General features: G+C 38.5%; 1 protein-coding gene across 3 annotated transcripts; it reads right to left on the reverse strand.

Moving 5' to 3' along the window:
* Nucleotides 1-756: 756 nt before the first annotated feature.
* On the reverse strand, nucleotides 757-26,452 carry LOC121323902 (RNA-binding protein 25-like). 3 transcript variants are annotated; one of them, XM_041265228.1, is made up of 19 exons: nucleotides 26,327-26,452; nucleotides 25,382-25,495; nucleotides 24,893-25,016; nucleotides 18,775-18,824; nucleotides 18,090-18,257; nucleotides 17,702-17,759; nucleotides 16,823-16,983; nucleotides 15,882-16,067; nucleotides 15,339-15,422; nucleotides 9,905-10,170; nucleotides 8,597-8,711; nucleotides 8,102-8,191; nucleotides 5,816-5,889; nucleotides 4,966-5,116; nucleotides 4,347-4,734; nucleotides 3,128-3,402; nucleotides 2,639-2,737; nucleotides 2,185-2,232; nucleotides 757-1,478 (listed from the first exon to the last, which is right to left on the reverse strand). In XM_041265228.1, the coding sequence occupies exons 2-19, from the start codon at nucleotides 25,433-25,435 to the stop codon at nucleotides 1,386-1,388; spliced, it is 2,484 nt and encodes an 827-aa protein (XP_041121162.1). In that variant the 5' UTR covers nucleotides 25,436-25,495; nucleotides 26,327-26,452; the 3' UTR covers nucleotides 757-1,385. The 3 variants fall into 3 exon arrangements, with proteins under 3 accessions (XP_041121162.1, XP_041121160.1, XP_041121163.1); XM_041265226.1 differs by having other exon boundaries at nucleotides 17,687-17,759; XM_041265229.1 differs by lacking the exon at nucleotides 25,382-25,495 and having other exon boundaries at nucleotides 17,687-17,759.
* Between the last annotated feature and the right edge of the window lie 373 nt (nucleotides 26,453-26,825).

The raw sequence follows: 26,825 nt of genomic DNA on the forward strand, positions 1-26,825 counted from the left end.
CCTGTGTGTTTCTGAAAATCTTACAAACACTGCAGACTACTTTGGGTAAAACCAGACTACATAATGGGCATCTGCTGTACGTAGCCAGAGTTAAATGCTACACTAAAACAGAAGATGGGCCACAAACTCGCTTAAATCTTGAAACCACGGCGAAATTCATCTTCCAGCATTGCCACCTATGTGCTTTACCTTCATTCCCATGGTGGCTCTTAATTTGTTTTTAACTGTCCAATATGGAAACCAAAGTAGCAGTTGCTTGTCAGCATAAGAGGATCTAAATATTATGTTTGGCCATTAATATGGGTTTGCACAATAGAAAGAGCAAAACACCCACGTAAACAATCAATCACTAGGTTGTGAATGAATGTCTCCACTCAACTATCTACCTTGAGAGAACAGTTTTTGCAGTAGACAAATTCTGGGAACTAATTCACAGGATAGCCATTGGTCCAACAGCACTACCATGAGATTACTTATAGCAGGCACTGAAAAGACCAGGCTTCTGGTATACATACCGAAGCTTTTTTTTGCTTTTGTTTTTTTGTTTATCCCCTTACAGCAACAAAACCTATAAAAAGTCTAGTGTTTCTTAAACTGAGGTGGTTAAGTAGATTTCATTGGATGGCAAGGATTTTTTTTTTTTAAAATGTCACTTTAATTCAGCATTCATAGCCTTCTAAAAGTTAGCAGGATTAGCAAAAAATGAAAGGGGGGGGGGGGGGGGGGGGGGGGGGGGGGGTTGCTTCAGCCCAGAAAAAAACCACAAAAAAAAAAAAAAAAAAAAAAAAAAAAAAAACTGTAAAAAGTATTTCCAATCCCTGTGTATAAACTATGCTGGAGACACTGAATTGGAACACTGCATCCCTAGCACTTTACAGGACATTGTATCTTCTAAAGTCCAAATATTTCAGACTTCCTCACTCCCTAAGCAGCACCCTGTCAACAGCCATTGTTTATATATAAACATATCAAATTTCAATAGACATCTGACATTGCACTGGTTAAAGACACAGAACCACTACTTTCTAGTTCAGCATTCGAACCACTAAGCAACCAGACTTGAAAAATTAAGTTTGACCATGCGCTATTACCAGTAGTTTATCTGGATACACTAAAATTAGTGCACAAAGAAACAAAAGTCCAGTAAAATGTACACCTTTGTCATTGGCAGAAGGGGGTAACAGAAAGAAACGAAGAACACATCCTTTCACATTGTCGAGTTTAACAATCCAGACGCCCCTCTGTGGACAATCAAGACCATGAGGGAGAACGAAAAAGAAAAAAAAAACTCAGTTGTAGGCTTTAATGATGGAAGAAAAGAAAGCCAAAACGGGAATTAGTTCAAATCATTATCCCCCCTTTCTTTTGTCGCTTTGTTTTTTATTTCATTTCACCAGTCCAATTTTCTTTGCTTCAGTTTCATATATCAATAACCTCCACATTTTCACTATGAAGACTTCCGCTTCCTCGTCCAATACCTGCAGGCACAGAAGATACTCTGGTTAAGAAGTGGGCTTCCATATCATCTTTGCAGCAACATGTTACCCGATTTGTTTAAGGAGGAAAAAAAGTCTGTAGACAGCCAAGTAACATATTACAGTTCATTCAAATGTACAGCAGTACAAAATAAGATATTAATTATACATGGACAAGAAATCAAGACCTTTGTCTTAATTACCAGGTTTCTTCAGTATTGCTGTATGTCTTCAGTGTTTATGGGTTATTCTAAACAAATAACTAACTTCCAAACAAACAGAGTTATTAGCCCTGTGATATGACTTGAGAAGGAAACAACTTATTTTCTTGCTTTTAAAAAACTAAACAAACAGATTTCAATGAATTTTCAAAATATGCCTTACACTTGTAATTGTTTGAATTTTCATAATTTCATTTTTTTTATTTTAATTTAACTTTTTTTTTTTTTTTTTTTTAATGTATTAAAAAAAGATCCATTAGCCTGACTGAAGCAGCAAGTGGTCACCAGAATGAAATTCCACTGTGTGGCCCGCCAAACATGTACTTTGTACAGTGAAAACACTTCATTTTACATTCTGAACATCTTTTTGAAGTGATCTTACTGGCAAAAAATAGTACTACAAAAACTGCCATTCAAGTTATTACAATTTGTCACAATTTTACAAATAGCCTTATCTGAAAGATCATACAAAGCACTACAAAACTCACCATAGCAACATCATCTAGAATGCCTTGTGGTGTGCCGTGAGCCATAACCTGAAAGAGACGGGCACATTGGTGAGTATTGGTGTGCATAGCACTTTACCAAAAAACAAATATCACTTTTTTGTAAGCCTGCCTGTAGAAATTCAACTCAAATCTGAGGCATGCATGTTAATACCCATGATCTCCAAAACATGCAGGTACTTTGTGGTTGATTGTTCATGTGACAGCCATGCACTGGCTGATTTAACATTGTAAGTGACGCCAGAGGCAACATTTAAGCCCAGCAGAGCTGCAGGCTCATGGATGGGAGCAGTGCATCCCAACATCAAGTTGTTGCCCTGCTTATTGACAATACTCTCCCAATCACAGCACTAGAATCTCCACCGAAACTGAATCAGCTGGGACTGAAACTCAAACATGGAGCACTGGCCTCAGGCTCTGTGTGCATCTCACTCACCTTTGAACATACAAAGTCCACTAGTGTTGCCTCTTCCTCTCCTATGTATTCAATGATCTTCTTATTGATCCAGGGTCTGATTCGACGCTCCATTAGTGTCTGCAGAGAGAGAAACCCACCTTGTTAAAAACAATCAATATAGGTTTTTAAATCTTTATTACTTAGTGCGATCAGTCTTATATGTTATCAATCGTTTGGTTTTATTGCTTTTTTGGTTCATTACTTTAATCCAGGATACAATCTGATACTAGGAAGCAGCAGAAACTTTATCTGAATATCCCAAATCCAAAGTATTAAATACAAAAAATGTAAAATGGCAAACAAACAGAAAAAACTGAAAAAATGATAAGTTCCAGTAAGTGGTAGGTCAATTTTTTGGAAGTCCTTGTGTCTCTAAGGCAGAAATACAATTGATATGATATTGCATGTGTAAGCAAGTAAAATGACCAAAACTTGGTAACTGTTTAAAAAGGAGCGTGTTGTTCTCACCGTGTCTACGATGGACCAGTCCAGGGGGTATAAGAAGAGCTCTGGCTTGGCGGTGGGGATCTTCTCAATCAGGCTCTTTATGTGCTTGCGCTTCTCTTCTGTGTTTACGTTGCCCTTGCCGCCCCCTTTCTCGTCCTCCTCGTAGTCCAGCGGCACCAGCTTCCTTTTGCGAGGCACCTCGTCGCTCTCCTCGTTGTCAAACTTGTTGAACACGCTGTCCACCACCAGCTTCTTCCGCTTCCCAATGCTGGGCTGGCTCGGGCTGTTTGACGAGCCTGTCGACACAAAACAAACACAGATCATGAAAAAAGAAAAAGACTTAACATTAGGTTGTCAAGAAACCCTCGTACCCTGAAATAAAAATGTAACCAATATTGAGTCTTCTTTCTCTGCGCAGTGCACTGAAACCTATTGAAGCCTCTGTGGCAAGCAGCTGCGGGCAGATTCTGAACACCACCTCTGGCAGCAGGCAGAGCCGGACGTGCCGAGCTTTGAGGCTGCTGGGAACTAGGGTGCCAGTTTGTCGCTTGTTTGTGCACTGGGTTCCTGGATTCCCGCGAGTAGTGACAGCAATGCAGCATCTCGTCCATCGCGGGACCAAAAGTATGCCCTGGTGTAATACGGGCCTCCAACAGCGGCTTTTGTCTAAATCAGGCAAGCGTGCCTAGGAAGAACCCTGGGAAGGAGAGACTCAAGCTGCTGGCTTCACACGGGGCACAAGGCCGCTGAGGTACATAACAAATAGGCTGTAGTGCACAATACACGTGTATATTACACCTTAAATGTAATATTGCATAAATTATGTAAAACACAATAATTAGTCATAAGCAACAAATATTTCTCATACCAAGAAATTGCCCGAGATCTGCACGCGCATACTTTATTTTCTTGCAACCAATAACGATATTTATAATATAATATTCAACAGCTTCACTCTTGACCTGAACCTCTTGATGAAAATAATCTTGCAAATCCCTAGCAGCTGCTAAACTAAACTATTTCTCTCCCCTTGAGAACCACAGAAGGACAGATAGATGCTTACACACCTACTTTGTGTCTGGGTCTTGACTTCGGCAGCACTGAAAGGACGACTAAATGCCTACACAACTAGTCAGAGTCTGGGCCATATCTTGGACAATGCCAAAAGTATGTTTAGATGCCTACACACCTAGTCTGTGACTGTGTCTGGTCTTGTAAGGGTATACTGCTGGCTACTCACCGAGTTTGAGGCTGAGCCCTATCTTGGGCCGTAGCTCCTCTTGCGGGTGTGTCTCGGGGGAGTTCTCGTGGGGGATGATAATGCCGCAGGGGGACTCATCGCCAGGCGTGTTCGGGGTAGCACCGCCGCTGCCCGAGGAGACTGAGGGTGCAGAGGTGATGGGCCGCAATGTGGGTTTGAGGCAAGGCTTCGGCTCCTGGAGCTCTTCCTGCTCCTCCTCTTCCTCCTCCGGCTCCTCCCCTTCCTCCACATCATCCTCCGACTCTGGCTCCAGCTCCACCTCCCTCCTCTCTTCCTTCTGGGGAGGCTTCTCCTCCTCTACCTCCTCCTCCGACTCTGGCTCCTGCTTCACTGGGGGTTGCCGGCGCCACTCTGCCTCCTGCTCCATCTGGACACATACACATTGAGATTAGAATACACATACTCTCCTGCTACGTCTGCACAGTGAATACGAGAGAAACACACACATAGATCAGAATACACACACAAACACCTACTCTTACATATGATCAGCACAGTGCACACATACAACGATGATCGGGTCACACACATTGTATGCAACAGAAACACTCATTGACAACCATCATGAAACTTGTGATCCTGGATGGGTGCAACTCACTCTCTGCAGCTCTGCATCGGGGTCTGGGTGCCCCTCTGCCAGCAGCCTCTGTCTGATCTCCTCCAGCTCTTCCTTCTCACGCTTCCGGTCTCGCTCGTCTGCTTCCATCTCCTTCTCTCTGTCTCGCAGGCGCTTCTGGAGAGCACTGCCCCTGCAGAGCACAAAGTAGAAAAGTCAAACATGTCCTCCTCACCCTTGTTATGCAAGACATCAAGAAACCTTTGTTGATTTTCTACTCATGTGGATGCTTCTTTTCCCATTTAACTAAAGTTGCTAAAAGGTTTGCCATTACTCCTACACTAAGTAATTGTACCAGCAGCTTAGATTTTCTTCCAAATTCCTTTAGACAGATTCAAATGCAAACCCTTCAAAAGCAATTGTAGCTAACAAAATAACGCCAAACAAACTACCGATTTTGCACTTCCATTAACTACATAGGTCTTAAAACATGCTTTTTTTTTTTTTTTTTTTTTTTTTTTTTTTTTTAAAGAAACAGGTTATTGCAAACATGTTTTTTTAATTTGAAAAAGACATATTGTACTACACCAGGTTAAACAAAGTTTTAAATCCTTGGTTGTTATTTCACCCCAGCAGTGTCTTCTGGGTCAAAGCATGTCAGTCAACATGGCCCAGGAAGTGGAACAGTCTAAAAGCATGGCTTGGAAACAGGTATTTCTCTAACCTAGTCTAGTACCAGATTTCATGTTTTACAGTAAAAATACATGTTTGCTAAAACATGTTTCCTTCAAAACTGCTAAATTTAAAATGAATGGATGTGCATGGTAAAGAATTCATAGAACTGCTTTGTCAGCAACAATTTTATTAACAGGCTTACATTATCCAGGATTACCTGTAATATTTAGGATCATCCCGGTCATCATCATAGTCTTCTAAAAACTCCTTCAGTCTTTTGGCTTCTTTTGCCTGTAAGTAAATAAATACAAATAGGCAATAGTAACAGGTGTGTCTAAAGTCTGATTCGCACGAGACTTTAGTCCTGTGTGACCCACCCATTTTTTTTTTTTTTTTTTTTTTTTTTTTATGTCTCCAATTAATTAATCCCCCCTGATTTTCTCCCAATTTGGAATGCCCAATCGCTTTTCCCCTCACTGCAGCAATTCCCCACATGGCTCAGGAGATCCGAAGCTTCAGTGGCTGTCCTTCGATCCCACGACCAAGCCAGCTTCCTTTTTCACCCAGGAACTCGAGAGCGGATGTTAGCAAGCTACTGACCTCTGGATGACAAAGTCCAGCTCTGCAGGTGTCCACTCTGAGCTCACTGGGCACCTGGCCAGCAGGGTTCACCGCTGAGAAAAAAACAGTCCTTCCCGCTTTTTTACCTCCCTAACCCATGGGAGTGCCTGAACCAATGCGACACTCCCTTCGGAGTCGCCACAGAAGACCAGCCTACTTCACACAGCCAGGAAGTGAACCTGCGCTGTGTGACTCACCCTGCGCACCATGCAGATGCACTTCTACCAGGTGAGCCACTTGGGGACCCCGTCCATTTCTTTTTATCCCAGATCATTTTCAGGAGGTCCTCCGATTTTTTTAACAGGACATCGAGACCACCTGTAAAATTTCAAACTCAAGCGTCTTTTTACTCCTGTGCGAATCGACCATGTCAACGTTATGTTAGAATTGATATAGTATTTATAGGGTATTTGCCTCAAATCAATACCTGCCTTCATAATAATATTAATTAGTTCGCTCTGTCCTGAGATTTTACAATTCAGTAAAACTCAATTGGGCATAACCAAATTGGGGACGGGCGAAAATATAAAAAAAACATAATCAGCGACCCAGTTTGATGCTTTGAACAGTGCATTTGAAGATATGTATGGAAATACATATCACTCAAAAGACCAAATGGTTATTCTAGCTTTTGGAAAAGAAAGTACAACAAAATTAGTAATTTACACCCAGTTCATGGTTTACTAATCATACAAAAAAAATCACCTTCTCTGACCACAACATTGCATTTCATTTTGAATTTACAAACTTTCCTTGATGAAAACTAATCCATGTCTGGGAGGTTACTACAAGTCCCCTCTGCTTTTGACCAACACTGAGGACACCTATTTTTAGTCCTGTGGGAATCATGCTATAGACTATAGTTGTGTTGAGAGTTTGAAGCCACTAGCTCACAGTGCTGATCATCCAGAAAAGTCTAATGAACACAACATGGCAGCCATCTTAGGTCACAGATCAAATTGAAGGGCAGTGCTAGGTTTTACCCAAGAAGTTCCCAAAATATTAAACACATACACGGTTTTATATTGGCAGTTGAAGTAGCAGAAGATTGAAAGTGACAATCACCTCAAAAGACTCACCAGCTTTGAAGTTATAACCTCTGCAGCCAAGCTATTAATGGTGCAAGAGCTTATAAACAATAGACAAGCTAGACTGACAAATTTTCTTTGGTGAACTGCAGACTACACAGGAAAACATTACATTATTTTTTTTAAACCAAAATGAAAAGATTTTCAATGATTATTGAATATTACTTCACAATTAGTGAAGTATAACTACTACACAACTTTTTCTAAGGTATAAAAAACATGTACATAAGGAAAAGTTATTTGCACACATGTGCTTCTCTGGCTGATAGAACACTTGGAAAGCCAACAAAAACTAAATTATTTTGGCAACAAAACAGTTCCCGATTTGTGCTTACTTGTATTTTATTTTTCCAAATTATTAGAGATCTTATAGGAGGTTAGTTATATATTCTCATTTGAAACAATTCGTAATTGAACTTTGCCTACACCATCTCCTGATGCACATAGAGGAACAATATTAAAATGTTGACCTGCATCATGATAAACAAGCAAGGCACTTTACACTCCACAGGCCAGCCTCAGAGTATTCATTTGCAAGGAAGTTGAGTCTGGTCAAGTAAATTGTGGACTCTCTAGTTCAAGAAGCGCTTGCATACCAGTAATGACCCAGAATGCTATTTAGTCAAGTCAGATGTGATTGCAACTTAATGCAGAAATTCACTGGGGAGAAGGTGATGCAGACTTGTCAGATGCTTACTTTTCTAAATGTTACTAGTTAACTAGTAAACTAAAACTGAGGAATTTACTTGTTTGAAGGTGGCAGCCTTACTTAAGAGTAAAGGTTTTTTGATTACCGTTTCTCGCCTTCTCTCTTCTTCCCGTTCTGCTTCTTTTGCGTATTCCCGAGCCTTCTTCCTCTCCCGAATTTCCCAGTTTTTAAGCCGCTAAAATCATTAAATACAATCAAAAACTGCTCTATTTCACGTAGTCATTGAAGTTGTTTATTCTGAATGAGAATATACCTATAATTGTTGCATTATTGATATAGTAGTTCGTGTTGTCTTATTCAACCAAATTCTACAAACTATCCAGTGTCCAGATCACTACAATTACCACTGGTGAAATCTTGTTCTACAAGATATTCAAAGATTGCACAAATGAACCATCAAATTATTGAAAGCTAATATATACAGTAAAATTACATTAAAAAAATAAGTCAGTGGACCACCAGTTTTCAACTTCTAAATAATAATGTATACTGGCTGGCTGCTGACAAACTAGATTCTAGTTTTCCATGTGCTGTTTCACAGTGGTACTCTGCCCTGTCCGCACTTGGACGTATAGCTTACCTCCTGGTACGCAGTTTCCTTGTCACGCAGTTTCCTTTCAAGTTTCCTGCGCTCGTAAGCCTCCTCCTCATCTTCCTCACGGTCACGCTTCTTGTCCTTATCGCGACTCTTCTCCCTGCACAGAAGCACACGATCAGAGGCAATACAGAGCATCTCCATCAAACCTGTGTCTACTAGGAAATGCATGAAAGGTATTTGTAAATTTGGTAAAATCTGCTACAGTATACTGGACTATAAGTCAACACTAATGGATAAACGATTTTCTATATAAGTGTATTAGCAGCAATTCCTATTATCAGGAGTCATACAGTAGAGCATACTGTCCGTTTTTATTGAATTTACAGTAACACTGAAATCCAATTTCAATTACAGAACAATGAAAAGCATTACACATTTAAAAGTGCTGTGTGTTTTAATCAAATGGTTTTAAGTGTCCCATTCTGATCACTGGGATTTTTAAGCCACAAATGCAAGGTGTTTAAGGGTATTGAGCAAATCATACAGAGGGCAAAAGCGTCCACAGTTTGCTGTTCATAGGCCTGTATTATTGGATCGTGTTTTTTCAGAATGATTGACAAAGCATGTGGGAATGTAGAACTGTGCGGCAACCTCTTGTTTTCTTGTACAGTGGTGCATTATCCTAACAAAACCTCAAAATGCATCATAGCTTCTGTAGTCCCCAAACAGTACCAAAATACAGTACAGGCACTAATCTGGATGCAAGTTAATACATTTCCAAATTTTCTTTACACTCTGCTGTTCAAATTAGGGCGATTAGTTTTATTCACATTTTCTTCCCTGGGAGGGCTCCAAAATAATCTATCATTCGGAAATTCGTGTTAAATGAATTTGTATTAAGGAATAATTTCCAATAAGCAACTGCTAAATTTGGCCAGGACCTTGTTGAAAATTCATACTATCCACAAATGCGTCCAATCAGTTAGTTTTAATGAGAATTGACTGTAGATGTATAAATGTTAGCGTGAGATATTTAGTCGGACCATGATATATCCCTAGAATCGGACACAACTTTTGCATTTGCTTCATTCGGAGGTGAAGGATCTCTGATGGGATAAAATGTATATATGAACAAATGGTAGGAGGTAGTCAAAAAGCAAATAAAAAAAAAATTTAACATGTTTACTTAAATATTTCTTTTCCAATAAAAGTATGTAGTTTAAGTAAATTAATCATATTTAAAAGGTTACATTATTGAATTTATTTATTTTTTGGCTTAGGATGACTCATGAAAATTGAAAATGTGGTTTAAGAATGTCTGCGAGGTGTGTCCGAGGTGTGTGTGCTCACCGCGATCGGCTGCGATCCTTGCTGCGGTCCCGGCTTCGTTCTTTCTCACGCTCTCTTTCTCGCTCTCTCTCTTTGTCCTTGGTCCTCTCCCGGTCTCTCTCCCTCTCCCGCTCCCGCTCCTCTTTTTCCTTCTCTCTCTCTCGCTCCCTCTCTCTCTCCCGATCACGCCTCTCCCTCTCCCGCTCCCGCTCCTTCTCTCTCTCCCGCCGCTCCTTCTCAATCTCCTGCCTCTCCTTTTCTTTCTTCCCTTTCTCTTCTTCAAGTTTCTAAAAGCCGATAAAGAAAAGATTTCCACACCGGTTAGGTTTTTTCAAGCCTTTACAGAACAGGAGAAAATTAGTACAACACAAGTTTTAAAACCACTAAATATTGTGCAAAAAAAGCATGAATCTACACAATACGATTGGTTTGCAGCCTCCTTCCCTATCCCACTTTGTAAAGATTTGTACATTCTTACAAAATCTAAGTTAGAATTGACCGTCATTGCTTAAAAACACAAACATTATTGTACTCAAACTACTTTAGGGTTTGTTTTGCAGTATAAACTGCCTTCTACAAGTATTAAATAAAATGTACATCTGGCCTGATAGGACTTATGTAACTGGGTTTCTCCCCACTTATGCCTCCTTACCCTCAACTATTTAACAGGGCTGTTCTATACAAAGGTTTGACTCACTTCTTTTACTTTTAACCTTTGACATGCAAATAACTGTCAAATCAAATAGGAGATATTGGGCCATATTTTCCTGCACTTATTTTTTGAAAGAGGTAAAACACCTGTTCATTTTACAAAACTAAAACCACACAAAGTTGTATATTTCAAGTTCTCTTAAGCACCCTCAATGTGTGTTGCCTCATTTTATTAACATTTACAGGAGTTAAAGAACGGAAAATGTAACAGTAGCGAAGTTTTGCTGAAAACTAGAATCAAGCACTGGAGCCCCATATGTGATCGAAAACCAGGGCGTCCCTGAAACGGAGACTGGAAACCCTTTAAGGCATTGAATTCCTTTAAGGCAATGTACAACATTTTAAAAACAAAAATCTACTATTTCCTTTTGTTATTCATATTAATTAAAACTATATATATCCATCCTTTGGAAGCAATGTGTTTGGTTGTGACTTACAGATGGGTGTGCTATGGTTTTCATCGGCAGCACTGCGATTACAATGTATAATTGCTAGGTCTGGGAGGAAAAGCAGGTAAAATGGTTCACAGGTAACAAAAAAAAAAAAAGAAAAAGAATGATACTCAATTTTAAGCATCCCAGATTCCAATATCCCCTTCAGACCTGATTTGCTTCAGTATGCAAAAGAAATCCCATGAGTGAAAACCCATGAAAAGACCAAGGGCTGAAGGGGATATGCATCAACCTGTTTAAGGTATACAGGAAAAAATAAAATAAAACACACATAAAATCACCCCTTAAAATGTAACAGAAAACAAGAGATTCACTCATATGAAAAAATAACATTTCATTTTTGCAAATCAAATTAAACAAATCAAATAAAGCATCTTACCATACTGTTGAATCTTCTTGCAGCTCAGAGTGGCTTGTTCCAACCACCCCCACCCCCACCCCCCCCCCCCCAAAAGCAAGAAGCTATCAATATACCCAACCTTCTTAGAAGCAGACTTAAAGGATCTCTACATCATTCAATCATCTAGCAGACTGCTAAGGACTGACAAACTGGCCAGACTTTCAAAGGATGTGCAAATCAGATATAAAACTCACTTAAGGACACTCTGTTGCATCAGCAAGAAATGTTCTGTCTATTGTGTATATTAGATATGCACATTTATGATTTGTCTTGTGAATCAATTTAAACAAAAATATAAATATGCTGCTGTTTAAATAAGTTCAATACATTATACCATGCCAATGTTATGTCTATCTTTGCATGTGTAGCTGCTATTTTTTTTCTGTAATACATAACAGATTCTGTGTGGTGTCAACAGAGACATTTTATACTCACAACACCACACCCATGGCTATTAGTGAATGTAAACTAACTGCACTAATGTACCAAATTCAAAGCAATATCTAGGGACTTATTGAATTTAAATGAAAAAATAGCTTTCAGCCATTGTGTCATTAAACTCTACATTGCATGAACAGCGCTCCCCATTTACTAAGCATACAGAACATAATAAAATAAACTGTTCATGAAACAAAGGGAATGAATAACGTAGTTTCATTTACATGTTAAGTGAATGGATAAACGCAGAGTAGTCGTAGCAGTACTAAACCGAAACAGGTACACATTTAAACTTTACACCCCTAGATGCAGAATGGGTTCCCAAAATTGTCAAACAGAAGTTTAAACCCTTACTCATCAGCAGGGTTTTAAATACTAGCTTTGACATGACTGCTCCCCTTTATTGTGCAAACAATATTCACTTAGGTAGATGCTGGAGATCACATGGTCTTATTGCAGGTAGACCATTGGAGGGACTTAATAGCATTGGGGTTGAATTATCTGCATATTCAATCGATCTTAAAACACAAGAATTGATTTTAAATCCTTTACATGCTTACCAAAAAGGGCTTTAATGCCTTTAAAGGAAAAGGGCCTGAGCAGGTCACAGTTTACTGTATTGAAATATAGGTAACTCAAAGGAAAACACACTTCCGTTCCATAAACATTAGATAGGAAACATAACCCATTCTAAAAGGAAGAGTTAAGCATATGTATGGTTAGACAACAGTGTGTACTAGCACACTCCCAAAGTAACCCTGTATTATAAGCCTGTGTTGGGTATATTGATGCTGCAGACACAGCTAAGACAGGACAGCAGAGAATGCCAAACAAGGTGAGGAAGAGAAAAGTGCAGACTGACAGCAAGAGCACATTCAAAAGGAATCATCTAAACACACTACTGGCTATTAAAGGAATTAAAGGCATTAAGCAAAGCCTTATTAGGGGAAGTGAATCAAGATACACTTAACGGGACCTATTTTAATATACACATGTAACTTATTTGTGGTTTAAAAAGCAAGCTTACTTAACCTTTATAAGAATAAAAGAAATACTGTTTTTATTAGACTTACCTTAGAGTCGGATTGCTTGAATGATGTTTACTTGCAAATACAGTGCTTCCTTCTTATTCCACAATTCATGTTTAGACTATGGTGACAGAAAATGGTCTTGTCCTACACTTTAAAAGGTTCTTAGGCTCTGGAAAGCCAATGACCTCATTTTTGCTTTTCAATCTATAATTTTAGTAATTGTAAACACACAGCATTTAGTAATTAAACCCCAGTAAAAAAAAAACACTTCAACACTAATTCTTCATTTTTTTAAAATTTGGAATTCTATTTATTCTGTATTTAAACATTAGTAAGGCTGGGATTCTGTCATGGAAATGCGTACTAAAAATCACAGAAAAGTCACAATAAATTTGTTCCAAATCATGAAGGGGGAAATGGTTTTTAGTAGAAAAATGGGAAATTAATTTAAATATTTATTAATTTATTACGCAATGCCAATTACGGTTTTCAAATCAGGGGGGGGGGGGGGGGGGGGGGGGGGGGGGGGGGGGGTAGGTCGGCCAGGGTGTCCTCGGCTCACCGCACACCAGCGACCCCTGTAGTCTGGCCGGGCGCCTGTGGGCTTGCTTGTTAGCTGCCTGGGAGCTGCGTTGTCCTCCTACGCTGCAGCTCCCGGGCGACTGCATGGTGAATCCGCAGTGTGTAAAGAAGCGGTCAGCTGACGGCACACGCTTTTGAGGACAGCGTGTGTCCGTCTTCGCCGCTCCTGAGTCAGCGCAGGGGTGGTAGTGGTGAGCTGAGCCTAAATAATAAATTGGCCATTGTCAAATTGGGAGAAAAATAAAAATAATTGGCAACGACTACATTTCTAGAAAAAAAAAATTATATATATTTAACAGCTTGGTTATGGCCCCTTTAACAGGGTGCTGTGTGCTTTTGTCAACGTCACAGATCCTTTGGTACTTTGACTGCAGAACAAGTTTCTAAAATAGAATCTTCACATTTCATTCCTGACCAAACTAAAGGAGCCATACAACGAACTACAAGAGCATGCATTGCGAGAACAGGAAACACAGAGCAGCTGTGCAGGGGTGTGTACACTAAAATCACAACACTGGGAGTGAAGCAGAGACAGGGGGTGAGGAGTGAGGTGGAAACAAAAATAAAAAAGCAGACAAAGAACACTGATGTCTTACCTGGGACAATCTTCAGAGACCTTCGTGCTGTGAATGGGCACCCCCTGCTATATGGACAGTCTGCATAGTCTGAATGACTGCAGTGGTTATTTTTTTTTTTTCACAAAAAATACACAGCAAGACATGCAAAGGTTCACTGGGCTAATGGGCTTCAAATCGCCACCAATACCTGATGGCCTGTGCATCCTTTAAAGCTACTGGGTACTCCAGAAACAAACAGTCCGGTTTTGACCCCGTCATGGATCTCAATAACACTCTCTGACACACAACAGTGTCTTCGCACAATCCCAGTGCTGCATAGACAAAAGCCAGTTGCCCCTTTGCACATCTTTCCGAAGGGGGTGCCCAACAGTTGTAAAATAGAAATGAAAGCTCATACTTACATCCTATCCATGTAACTTTTCCCAAAGCTCTGAGATTCATCTTGCTTTAGTCACCATATGATCTCTACCATAATGGTGGGGTTTAATGAATAGATTAGCTTTAAGGGAATTTTACATTACGTCCATGCAGTTTTTATGTTTGGTAACGATCCCTGCCCCTATGAACGACATCATAATGTTCTCGCCTGGACACTACATAAGGGACTCCCTAACTTTCTACCACCTGTCCCTACAGTGTGTCTCCTAGTCTTTGATTCCAGCCCCCTAGTACAGAGTGTTCTTATCAAGGTTTTAAAGCAGAGAGCCCCTGCCAGTTCGCTGTAATCACTACCACAACTGTCCTAAACTTATGGTTAGGATCCTCTTGTTTTAGAGCTGCACTCAATGAGAAGTCAATAGGAACTGGGTGCTGTTATGCTTTTATAAAATCCTGATGAGAACACATGCATCTAATTCTTTTGTAGATTGAAAACAGATAAATACTATCCTCCTTTTTATTTTTTCTATAAAAATGACTTGAGGGCAGGGATCCTAATTGCCAAATTATTTACATTATGCTTAAATATTTAGGGGTAGCATATTAAACCTGTTGAAAAAGAAGTGCTACTGTGTGTGTATGTATGTATGTATGTATGTATGTATGTGTATGTGTGTATATATATATTTCTTCCTAGTAAAATAATTTTGAAACATCAAAGTGTTACAGTTTATACAAGTAAAAGTTCAGATTAAAAGCTACTCTTCCTTAGCCTCAACTATATTTACTCAAGGATTGTGTTTAATTTACTAATTATTCTACTAATGCTAGATCTTCTGCAAGTTGCATTTGTTTCTGCAAACGTAAAATAGTTTAGAATACTACCTTGTGTGTGTCTCTGAATTTACTGATCTCTCGAGAAATCAGGTCTCTCTTGTCTTCTTCCATGTCTATTGCATTTATATCTTCCTGTTAGAAAGAGAAAAGAATACTAAAACACTTGAATGATGTCTTAGCAATGGCCACATCACTTAAAGTAGGCATTTTGGGCTCAATTTTTCACTGTGGGCAAATTGGCCATGTAATACATTTGCTATGGAGGGTGTAATGTGTCTGTAATGCCTATCAGGGAAAATACATGTACTCAGAAGCGAGGTAAATTATCTGAAGTTATTACCATGAATCTGAAATTACAGTGAAATACACAAGGAGCTATTGAAAAGATTCTTTTAAAAATACAAGTCTCTGTTACATGATTTTTTAAATTTATATTAATTCAGCCATCAGGGGAGCTGTATTTATAGCTCTGTAAAAAGTGGCTCATTTTAGAAAGACCCAGTTAACGGGAGTTAAAACATTACTTAAGAATCATGAACATCTTGATTATTTTTAGCCGATAATCTATAAATCGGAGTAGGAACAACGTACGTCTTCCTTCTTTTCCTTTTTCTTTTTCCTGTGGTGTGTGTCTGCCTCCTGGGATGGGGCGTTGAGCTCACTGGAGTACTCGCGGATCAGCCCCTCGATGGCACCCTTCACGATCTGGTCGCGCCGCTTCGTCTCGTCGTCCAGCTCCTCCTCCACCTCATCCACACTCGAGTCAGGCTTCGTGCTCTGTATGGAGGGGGAGACGGAGGCACACATAACTTCACTCAAACCTGATTCACCTGCTTCTCAAATCACATTTAAAAGGTAAATAACCAAACTAAATACTGCATAAACCTTTGTTTCCTTGCATTACTTAATGCCATTTGCACCGTAAAACTAAATCTCAAACTGACCTCATTCCAATATCAAATTGTGGATGCAGCCAGGTCTGTCTGCAGTCTACAATCCAATCTGCAAACAATCACCTGTATGTCTCATGTTTTTGCATAATTGCCATTTATAAATAAATCCACCAACCTCCAATGTTTCCCTGACAGTACACTACTGGTATATTCACAGTCGTCATATTCACCCTAAATTATTATTTTTTTATTGGGAGACTTAAAATTAACCTTTTGTTTCCTCAGCATTGGACACTCAATCTGTAACTTTCACCATCAGTGCGAGTTGGAAAGATTTTGACTTACTGGGGCTGCAAGTCCCAGCTGAAATCAAACTGCAGCTAATGGAAACAAACAAGTGACTTCATATCCATTCCAGGTCAAAACCATGGGCAGGCAGGGAATATAGCTTAACTAAGCACCTCTGTAGGTATGGTTATCACTTGTGACAACAGGTTGTGTACCCCTGATCACATCGAATCCATAGTGACAGTAAATGGTACAAGGAGCTTTCACCAATTCATTTATTGGCAGAGGGCATGCATTTGGGAAGAAGGGAATGCGCCAGCTGACTGAGCAGAGGTATAAAGTACTACATACCCCATTTGCACTCCTTTTCTTGGCTTTCCACTCATCCAGCTGTGCTTTGGTCTTGGCATCCACTTTCACCAGTAGCTTCTTGTCCCCAATCTGCAGCTCATGCAGCAACCGTAGTGAGCGGAGTGTGGATTCAGGCTCCTTGTACTCGCAGAAACCAAACGCTGTGTAGAGATGAATTCAGACATGCAAAAGGTGGCAGCACAGAGACAAGTATTACAACTCGCTTCTCCAGGGTTCAGGGAATATTAAAAGGCTCATCCAAAACTTGAAACACTCCATGATGAGGTGTTCAGGAGCACTTCAAGAAACATCACACATTTGAAATATAGCCCTTTAAGACAAAAATCTGGACTGGCGCATTTAAATACAGCCCAGGGACAACAATGACAAAGAAACACACAACCATTACAAGCAGTGGAAAAACAAGGAAGGAAAGATTAAGTTTCATTATAGGTGCAGCTCAATTTTAATTAAATAGTATGAAGACAGTAATATTTAGGAACTGTAAAGGAATGATTTAAGGATTTAAAATACCCTCTCCCTTCCTTGTTTGACATTTCATATTTTCCAACTGAAACACCATACAGCCATAAAAATATGCTTGTGATACCTCATCTCTTCCTGTTCTACAGGTCACATGGTAAAAGTAGACCTACAGCACAGGAAGTAAGTTATTAGGTACCTAAAAGTAACAGCAACTTCTATAGTATTGCATTAAAAATATCTGCAAAAAAAGGGGGAGGACAGTGATTATGTTGCCAGATAAGAAGAAATAAAATGGTTTTCAAAACCTTGGTCAGCACTCCTTTACTCATTCCGAAAGACAGAAATAAAGAAGGTTTAAATATTTTAGAAGTGTTGTACCTGTTCTGTTTTTACCTTGGAGTTTTCCAGAAGCTCCTTGAACTCTTTTCCAGCTTAGTACCAAGCCACATTTCTATGCAAGAAAATAGTTTAAAATCAATTTTACTTCTCTGTGGACAAAAATGAATTATTGGAAACACATAAGGTCTAGCCAATAGGACATGAAACCAGGTTTATGGAAATATCACACGTTGGTGAGCAAGTTCACATTCATTTTAAATTTCGATTAGTATTCTGCATAGCAAGTATAAAATTCATAATAAAACTGCACATTATCAGTCATACCTAATTCAATTGAGAGCAATTCTATAAATCTGAAACACTTAATCCTGTAAATCCATGTATAACTCTCAATCTGCTTGCTTCACTGCAGACTTGTGGTGTCTATAAAGGATATACTCACGGCTAACAGTTGCCGAATAAGCATGTCTGAAGCTTTTTCTGAGATGTTTCCCACAAAGACTGTCGTGGTTGGGCCACTGCTCTCATCGTTCTCCTTGTTTCTCATGCCAGGGAAGTCTTTGCGAGGTCCCATTGGCTTCCCTACCATGGGCATAGTGGGGACCAGGACCTACACAAAAGAGAAGCAACTTCAGTTACATACAGAATCAGAAAGCCTTGATTGTATATATATATATATATATATATTTTTTTTTAATGAAGTTCACATATGACAAATGGCTGCACTATGTTAGTTTTACACTTTATTCTGTACGTCAATCTTAATAAATGAAAACATTTGAGCAAGTTGAGCAAGTCTTCATTTATTTGTGTGCATGTCCATCAAGTAGTTTTAAAAATACTTTTTATAGGTTGTTACATATAAAAAAAGTTTAAAGGTACTAAAACCAACCATAAATGCTGAGCTACGATATTTACTGTGCTATCACTTTACTAGATTTACTCCTTGACTGTGTGAAACAGCTTTCTTTACTCACTAGAGCCACCAAAAGGCACACCTAATCATGTTTTAACTATGCGATTATATAAGCATTAGCAACAATTATGAAGGAACAAAAACAATTTAATAGACATATCATGTTTTCCTAGCTGATCAATTAAGACACTTGTAATTCAGTAAAACTTACAGTAGGAGCAGATGTCATAATGCCCATATGAACTGGAATCATAGGTGTCCCTATGGGAGAAGGAGAAAAAAAAAAGTCAGTTTGTAATGAAAAATATACCCCAAAAAATGAATCCAAACAAGGGGTGTGGGAATTAATAGGGACAGTGAATAGCTGGAGAATGGTCATCCACAGGGACGAGCTAGCAAAATAACTAGAGGCCAAACCGAGGCTCGCAGGCAGTTCAAGTGGGGCTCCCAATGAAATGCTGGTTGACGCACACTTTCCAGCTCAAAAGAACTGAAGAAAATAATTAACAAAAGCGAAAGGAGTAAAAACAAAACACGTTTATTATTTCTGTTCTCCTGTATTCATCTGTGTTTATTATTCTTTATTCTCTCTCTCATGTTTCTCTGAGCCTGCATGTTCACTACGAGGACATTGTCACTTGATGACCTTCAATCCCCTTGAGTGATGTGCAGTTGAAAGTACAGTAAGTTTCGTAATGATGAATTAAGTGCTCGTTCGTTTCGTGGCGACAACGGCATTTAGCAAACCCTCCACGAGTAATAAGCGAAGTATGAGGATGAAAGCCCAGACTGGGAGGAAGTCTGCTTTCATGGAAATCAGCGGTAAACCTGTGTCCACTCTGCAACAATCACTTACACATTACAATGCAAGCAACCTGAAACGTCATAAAACAAACCACAACAAAATTTCAATTTCAACATCCTCCTGGATCAGAATTGAGGAGAAACAGACTGGCCTTTTTAAAAGCACGCCTAGCAGTCAGCAGATGCTCCTTTCAGCATTCAGTAAAAAAGTGAATGCAAGTGAATATTGTGGCATGGAATAGCGCTTGTGCCAAATGTCCTTAATCAGATGGAGAATTTATTAGAACACCATTATAAAAGCGGTGGCTATTTTCAATTCATATAAGAAAATCCCATGTCACCAGAAGCCTGAGATACAATTACATGCTTTGAATTGCACACTTTGGTATATTTTATTTGTTAAATTAGTTGTAACTGTTTATAATAGCTTGCAAAAGTAGCACTGATGGCCATTTCCCTTCTCTCTTTTTTTGTAATGCTTTTTTTTGCCATTAAATGTTTTTGTGAAGTCTGTTTGGTTACCGTAGTAAATTGAACTTGAATGTGTCGTGTTAAATACCTGTCTTTGATCCCCAGTATACCGTAATGTTGTTTTGTTTTCTTCATTTTATTCCAGTTCCGCTTTTACTAAAAGTTTTATATCACTCAACGTCTTTTTCCTTGTGGCAGTTTTCCTGATTTTCAACAACTACATCTCTGTTTCCATCAGTAACATTTTGAAATCTGGTCATCATTTTCATTAACTGCCAGTTTGCATACTGTTGTGAAATCAGCTTGGGTCTGGGGGTAACTTACTCTCTAATTTTAACAATGACAGAGTAAAAAGTATTTTCAGGTGGTAAAATGCAACTTTACCTTGAAGCCATGAGTAATCTCGAGAAATACAGCACAATCTTTAATGGTAATGGGGTAAACATTATAAAAAAAAAAAAAAAAAAAAAACCTGTACAAAAAGGTAGTATTAAAATAAAATCAGAGACAACAGCTATTCCTATTCACTATATTGACCACAGCCAATAGGACTTGAAGATAAACACAGAAACAGACCATATACATGAAGATAAGCGCAGAAACAGAACTTGTATTTAACATTAAATTCTTGCTCAGTGAACATGTTAAAACTTCAAGGTATACTAAATAAAATAAAGAAATGCATTCATTTATAAAACAGTTTAATATTATAGGCACTGTTTTTTAGCTGTTGCATCTGACAACAGTTCCAGTTGGATTTGTAGCTGCACTGGGGTGTTTACGCTTAAACCTGTGTAGTTTCAAATGTCTCTTATTCTTACTGTGATTGGCTGCAAATACAACAAGACTAGCCAGAGATTGGAAAATGGTTTGTTGGGTGTTTTTTTTTTTTTTTTTTTATTGTGCAGTTTCCTATTAACTGAAAATATTGTATTCTGGGAGATGTAGTTGTTAGTGGAAGTTTTAGAAGAGGTAGACAAGCTGTGCTGCAAAATTGCTATGCCCATTTTTATGCATTTATTAAAATTGATTGTGTATTTGGGATTTTTTGTAATGCATAAAAACTGCAGGTATGCAGCTTATCTGGGCCACACTTATGAAGATTAAATTTTGCAAATGAAAGGTAGTGTGTAAACATGCATACGGCTGCAGGCACAAATGACGAAGTGGAGTATCTCAGATAAGTGCTGATGTTGTAACGAAGATGGAAAATGACATAACTTCCTTCCTTCATAAAAACTGAATATTTTATTTTAAAAGTATGTAATTCATACAGTATAAACAGAAATAATGGAAAAAAACCCAAATATTTTAAGTTTAATAAACTGTAGATCTATAGTACAGTAAAAATTACCCCAAAACTTTGCTAGGTTCTCCACTGTTCTCCCTTGTTCTTTTGTTTTGCTGCCATTTAGTGTCAAGAGATAACTACTGCACAGAGTAAGTGCAAAATTCCATTATAATTCTGGAGGATTAAAAAGATTGAAAGCAATGCTAGTATTTAAAATGTCTTGCTCGCAAACATTTCATGTTTTAGTGTGTGTCTTGCGGCTCTTGGCCAGATGAAAATGCTGGTTATGCGGCTCCTAAGGTCAGGAAGTTTGGCCACCTCTGTGCTATAGTAATATGAAGGAATCCCAAACATACTTCTGAACAGTTACTGAAAGGCAGTCGTCTCGAATATTTGGCTAACTTCTCTCGAACAGTACTTGCCTCTTGATAAGAATCATCAGATTGGTGTATATATAAAGAGACCTCCTCGCAATGCTGTAGTGCAGAATCAGGATCCAAGCAGAACCTACATGCAAGAGTTGCACCATGGAGTATGCAGGAGCAACAGTGGGCACACGGTCTAGCTCTACTCCACATTTGCCCAATTAATTCTCCATGGGAATTAAGCTGGGATATGTATACTAATAACATTTGAGCCAGACTGCACTGTAAGCTCTAAATGACATCAATGCAACAATTTCATCATCAGTTGTGTGTGGATGTCTCTCTATGATATGTCATCTTGTGAAGTTTCGTTCAAGAGAGGTTCTATTGTACTTATAAATCACAAGCATGAAAATAGTGCTCAGTAATGGCTATTAAACATAAAGGGGTTGTTCTGTAGTGTTCTGTGCATACATCCACACTGGTAATTGTTTATTTCTTATACAATTTTAGATCTACAGATAAACCTTAATTATTTATTCAATTATAACATTAACTGGAAAAAAAAGACTTCTGCACACATGTCATGGCTCCACTGAATTGGAATGATCTACAACTGGACATCTGCATATTCACAAACTATAAAAGACTACTGGTGCAACAATTAATAGATGCAACGACTACTGATCATCTGTCCTTAATTTCCAAAGCTTCGATTACATATTGGTGAATCGATGCATCAAATTAGAACCCAGTTTGAAGTCTGTTGCCGGTTTGCATTAAAACCTCGAGTATACTTCTTTTAGTGTTATTACAGTAGATAAACAATGTCAGCGTGTTGTTAGGATACACACTTTAGGCTCCACATTCGTATTGGATATACCTTGTGTAAAATTAGTTAAGTTGCTTCACTGGTGAATCTATTCTTTTTTTTGCACTAAAAAGTGACAAGAGTGATATATACCTTTTATGTTATGCGTAATCATTTCAAAATAATTCCAATATTAAATCTAATGATTACCTTCTTTTGTTTCAAAGTATCTTGTCTTTGGATTATATTATAATATATTATATAAAAAGCTGAATTTAGTACAGTAGTTAAATTAGTCAGGATTTGTGAGAATAATTAAAAAGGTTTGCTTTGGATATAAAATGTTAACAGTAATGAGCAACCATAGTTCAGACAGAAGTGACCTGTTAAAATACAGTATTTTTTATTATTATCACATTGTTAAAGGGACATCTGATGGGGACGCATGCATATTTTCAGTTCTTGAACTCAAGTCCTTTGTCTTTTTTATAATCAGAAGTGTTCTAATTTTAATATAGTTGTACCTTTTTGTTCAACTATTGTGCACAACACTGATTTTAGTTATTGGATCTTCTGTTACAAAAACTAATGCTTGTTCTTTATTTTGAAAAAGAAAAAGTTAAAGCATCGATTTTTTTGATAAATGCCTTGATAAACTGAAGAAGAAATTAGGGTGCCGATTGCACCACTACTAAACACATTAACACTAGAACTCTTAGTCTTTAGAAAGGATATGATAAGAGCATCTCATTGTGGCGTCTCTTGGGAGTAAAGCAGTTCAATAAACTAATTAGAGATATGGGTGGAACAAGGTCCTGGTCTGGAGGAACCTCAAGTGAGTATTACTGTTACAGTTAAGCCTAGGGTGATGCATCAATCCATTGTATTATTTGATCACCACCGATGGTCAATCACGTGCTTCGCTTTTGTTTGTGTTACTTTTGACACATTGCTTCCTCTGCTGCTTGAGTTTTAACAATGCACGTTTGTATTTGGCTTCAATTTATACCACTACACATAAATGAATGGTGGCAAACCAACAAGGATTGCTTTCCAAAAGTAGACCACTTGGCCAGAATCAACTTAAGGCCTGGTCACAAGCGACTTTTTTCGACGGCAACAAGGGGAGGAAAGCTGTTGCCAGCTTGTCGCCTCGTGTGACCACCCTGGTCAACACCCCAGTGATGCGACTCCCACTTTAGGAGGATGTTCTGTTTTTCAGGCGACATGAGGGCAACATTTTCAAAACCAGCCAATCATATTTGATAGTAGTCCACATAAAACAGCAATGTTGCATGATTTGGAAATTAAGCTAATGCATTTTTTTTTTTATTGGTTTGAGAAAAAATTTGAAAATAAAAGGTTCCCGTGGAGGCCATCTTATTTTGTTTCAATTTATTTATTTTACAATGAAAACAAATACGATCAACGTTATTTTTGTTCATGAGAAAAAATAAATAAAAATGGTTGCGTTTTTGTAACAGTTTACAAAACAAATGACTACTTGTTCACCACATTTTTGAAAAAAATGTTAAGGTTTGTTTTTTGTACAAGTTTAAAAACAAGTAATACAATAATATTTCTTCATCAAACCATAAACTACTACTATTAAAACAGCGGCAGCATGTTTATGTCTCGTTGTTGCCAGCTTGTCGACCGCATGCTTGTCTCTCGTGTGACCACCACAAACTGCAAGGCAACACGCAGGCAACAAATGTGTTCCTCTTGCTACCGTTAACAAAAGTCACATGTGTGACCAGGCCTTTAAGCATTCAAACAACATCAGTACCCAGCGAGTGGGTTTTCAGTAAGGCCAGGCAGATTACTTTTAAAGAGATATGGGCTTGTTTACAATTAATGTGGATTCTATCCTGTTTCTTAACAACAAAATAAGAAATGGGCACTAGGATACAAGCCTGTTTTTGTAAACAAGAGTTACTTAGATTAATGTTTATTCATTCAATGGATTATTTTTGTGCTTTTACCACCACTTGGCACCAGTCAAGATGAAAATATGGGAAGACGTTTTTTAGAGGAGTTATGCCTAATCTGCTGTCATTTAATTGATGTAATAGTTTTCAATAACGTTCTCGCTATTCAGTACTGTATATTATCAGTAGCTTTAAATGTATTACTTCTGTTAGTTTTGGTTACTTTTTTGGAAAACGATACATCAATGGTAAAAAGGAGGCACTGTCCCAGTCTTAGAAGCGTGAATATAAATACACAAATTGCTTAATCGAGACCAATTTCAATTTTGGTTTCATGAGTTACATTTTGATGAAACCCAGAAGCAGGAGAGGAAAAGATGTGAAAATGGTCTCATATTTACCATGGATGACTATGTGGAAAGAGTTGCAGAATGTACCCTAGAACAAGAAGGCGGCAAAGATTCATAACCTATCCAATTTTTTGGGAATGCAAAAAAAAAAAATCTGCCTCTCTCTACTGAATAGTCTTCCAATCAAAGTTTTTGCTCTCTCAAAAGACAGACATACATAGTGCCTAAGTTAAATGCCAGTCACAGGAAATGCAACCTGAAAAGTTTCTAGCCAAGGGGGTACAACCCCTCTCAACGCTTACTCACCTGGAGGTACAGTCTGAGGAAAGCCTGCAAACTGGGGAGGGGGGATTCCTGGCGGAAGAGGGGGGATCCCAATTTGAGGGCGATTCATGTGAGGAGGAAATGACATTTTCTGTACAGCTCCAACCTGTCAGAACAGTAGAGAGTAATTAGAAGCCACTGGGTCTGGTACACAACTGGACAGCAAGTATGGGGTCTGGAATTGAACTTTACTGGGATCTGGAATTCAGATTTAGCTTTTACAATATGTTTATTTTTAGTGCCTGTGTCTATTAGTGAGAAGATTTGTTGTCACCGATAGAATAATACAAATATTACACTACACGTTTACGTTCTTACTTTTGTAAAAAGTTTGCATCAACTGCAAAATAGTTTATGTTTTTAAATGTACAGCATGTATATAGTCAATGGCTCAAAAACACTGCCATATCAGAAACAGGGTTCCCATTCAAGTCCACAGACCTTGCCTCTAGCATTATGTTTACATCTTACCTGTATCTGTCCAGACCTCAGCCTGAAAAGTAGGGAGGCTGTCTCGGGTTCCATTCTAAGTACCTCTACTTTCCGGTTTTCTCCTTAGATCGCTCCCCACTAGAGAACCCTTTGCTAACAATGAATTATTTATACTATCGTTAATATTGCTATTAATTGTACCAGCTACTTTTACAAACAATGAAATACCTTGGGATAAACACATGGGAAGAGAACATATTCTGCAAATCACTTGATCAGTCATCCTATCATATGCAAACAGTGCACTATACTGGCTGTAAAAATATTATTAACTGAATATGCCAGACCCGGAAATCAGCGTACTCCGCTGCTTTCTTTTGCGGATGTACTTTAAATTTCGAGCCCAGTTATTCTTTAAAAAATAAAACAAATGTCTTCATATCCAGGCCTGATTTGAGGCCTTGGCCACATCTGTACTAAAAAAACTACCTGCTAACGAAACAGCCGCCTAAACACACGATCTAAAACAAACGTGTTTAAATAAACGATAAGTCTTTGTTAAACTGTTATTTAAATAAAAGTCTGAAATTCCTTTGTGCTGCTGGGGCTTCATTACAACATTCCGCACCACACACTACAGAAGATCGCCGCAATGAAAAGGCAGCAGACACTTTTGCCAAAATACGACCACTGAAATACAAGACAGAAAACTTACAAAATACGTGTTCACAAAAATGCCACGCCCAACGAGCCCTGAGCCCTGAGCCCCAAAAACGGATTTATCATTTTTTTGTACTTCATTTTTATAAACTTGCATTTCACAGTCCCTGCTTTACAAAAAGGCAGTCGCCGCAGAAAGATGGAGGCTCCATTTTTTTGCCCTCGCCGACCACTTTTGAAACGGGGATTTTAATTTATTCCGGTATTAAACACGAAATATCCCCTCACAAACCAGTCGTCGAGAGGTATAAGGTGTTTACTTACCCGAACTCGGTTTACTGATTATAATTTGCGTTTAAACCTACAAACGAAACACTTTTATTTATTCGCCGCCCTCTCTGTACGACAACCAAACCAACAGGACCACAGAGTCGCGACGACATAGAGCGCGGTGTGGTGTTGCACTGCAATGTGGGATATCAGTATTCCGCCCAGAGGGCTCTCCGCTGTCCTCCAGCTCTGTATTTTTGTGCGTGGGAATCTCTTTGCTTGACTGGAGTAAACATCCCTTTCCAACAACAGATTTGAATTATATTCACGAATATATTCCTTCGTAAACAGATTGTACCGTAATATAATATTCTAATTATTCATAAAACAAATGGGAGATATTAATAATATCAAACATAACAACATATTCATATCTATCGATCTATCTATCTATCTATCTAGATAGATAGATAGTTAGATAGATAGTTAGATAGATAGATAGATGGGCGGATCTGGGGTATTGTTTACTTTAACAGTATGTTTCCTATCAGGT

Source organism: Polyodon spathula, chromosome 12 (genome assembly GCF_017654505.1).
Source record: "Polyodon spathula isolate WHYD16114869_AA chromosome 12, ASM1765450v1, whole genome shotgun sequence".
NCBI classification, from domain to species: domain Eukaryota; kingdom Metazoa; phylum Chordata; class Actinopteri; order Acipenseriformes; family Polyodontidae; genus Polyodon; species Polyodon spathula.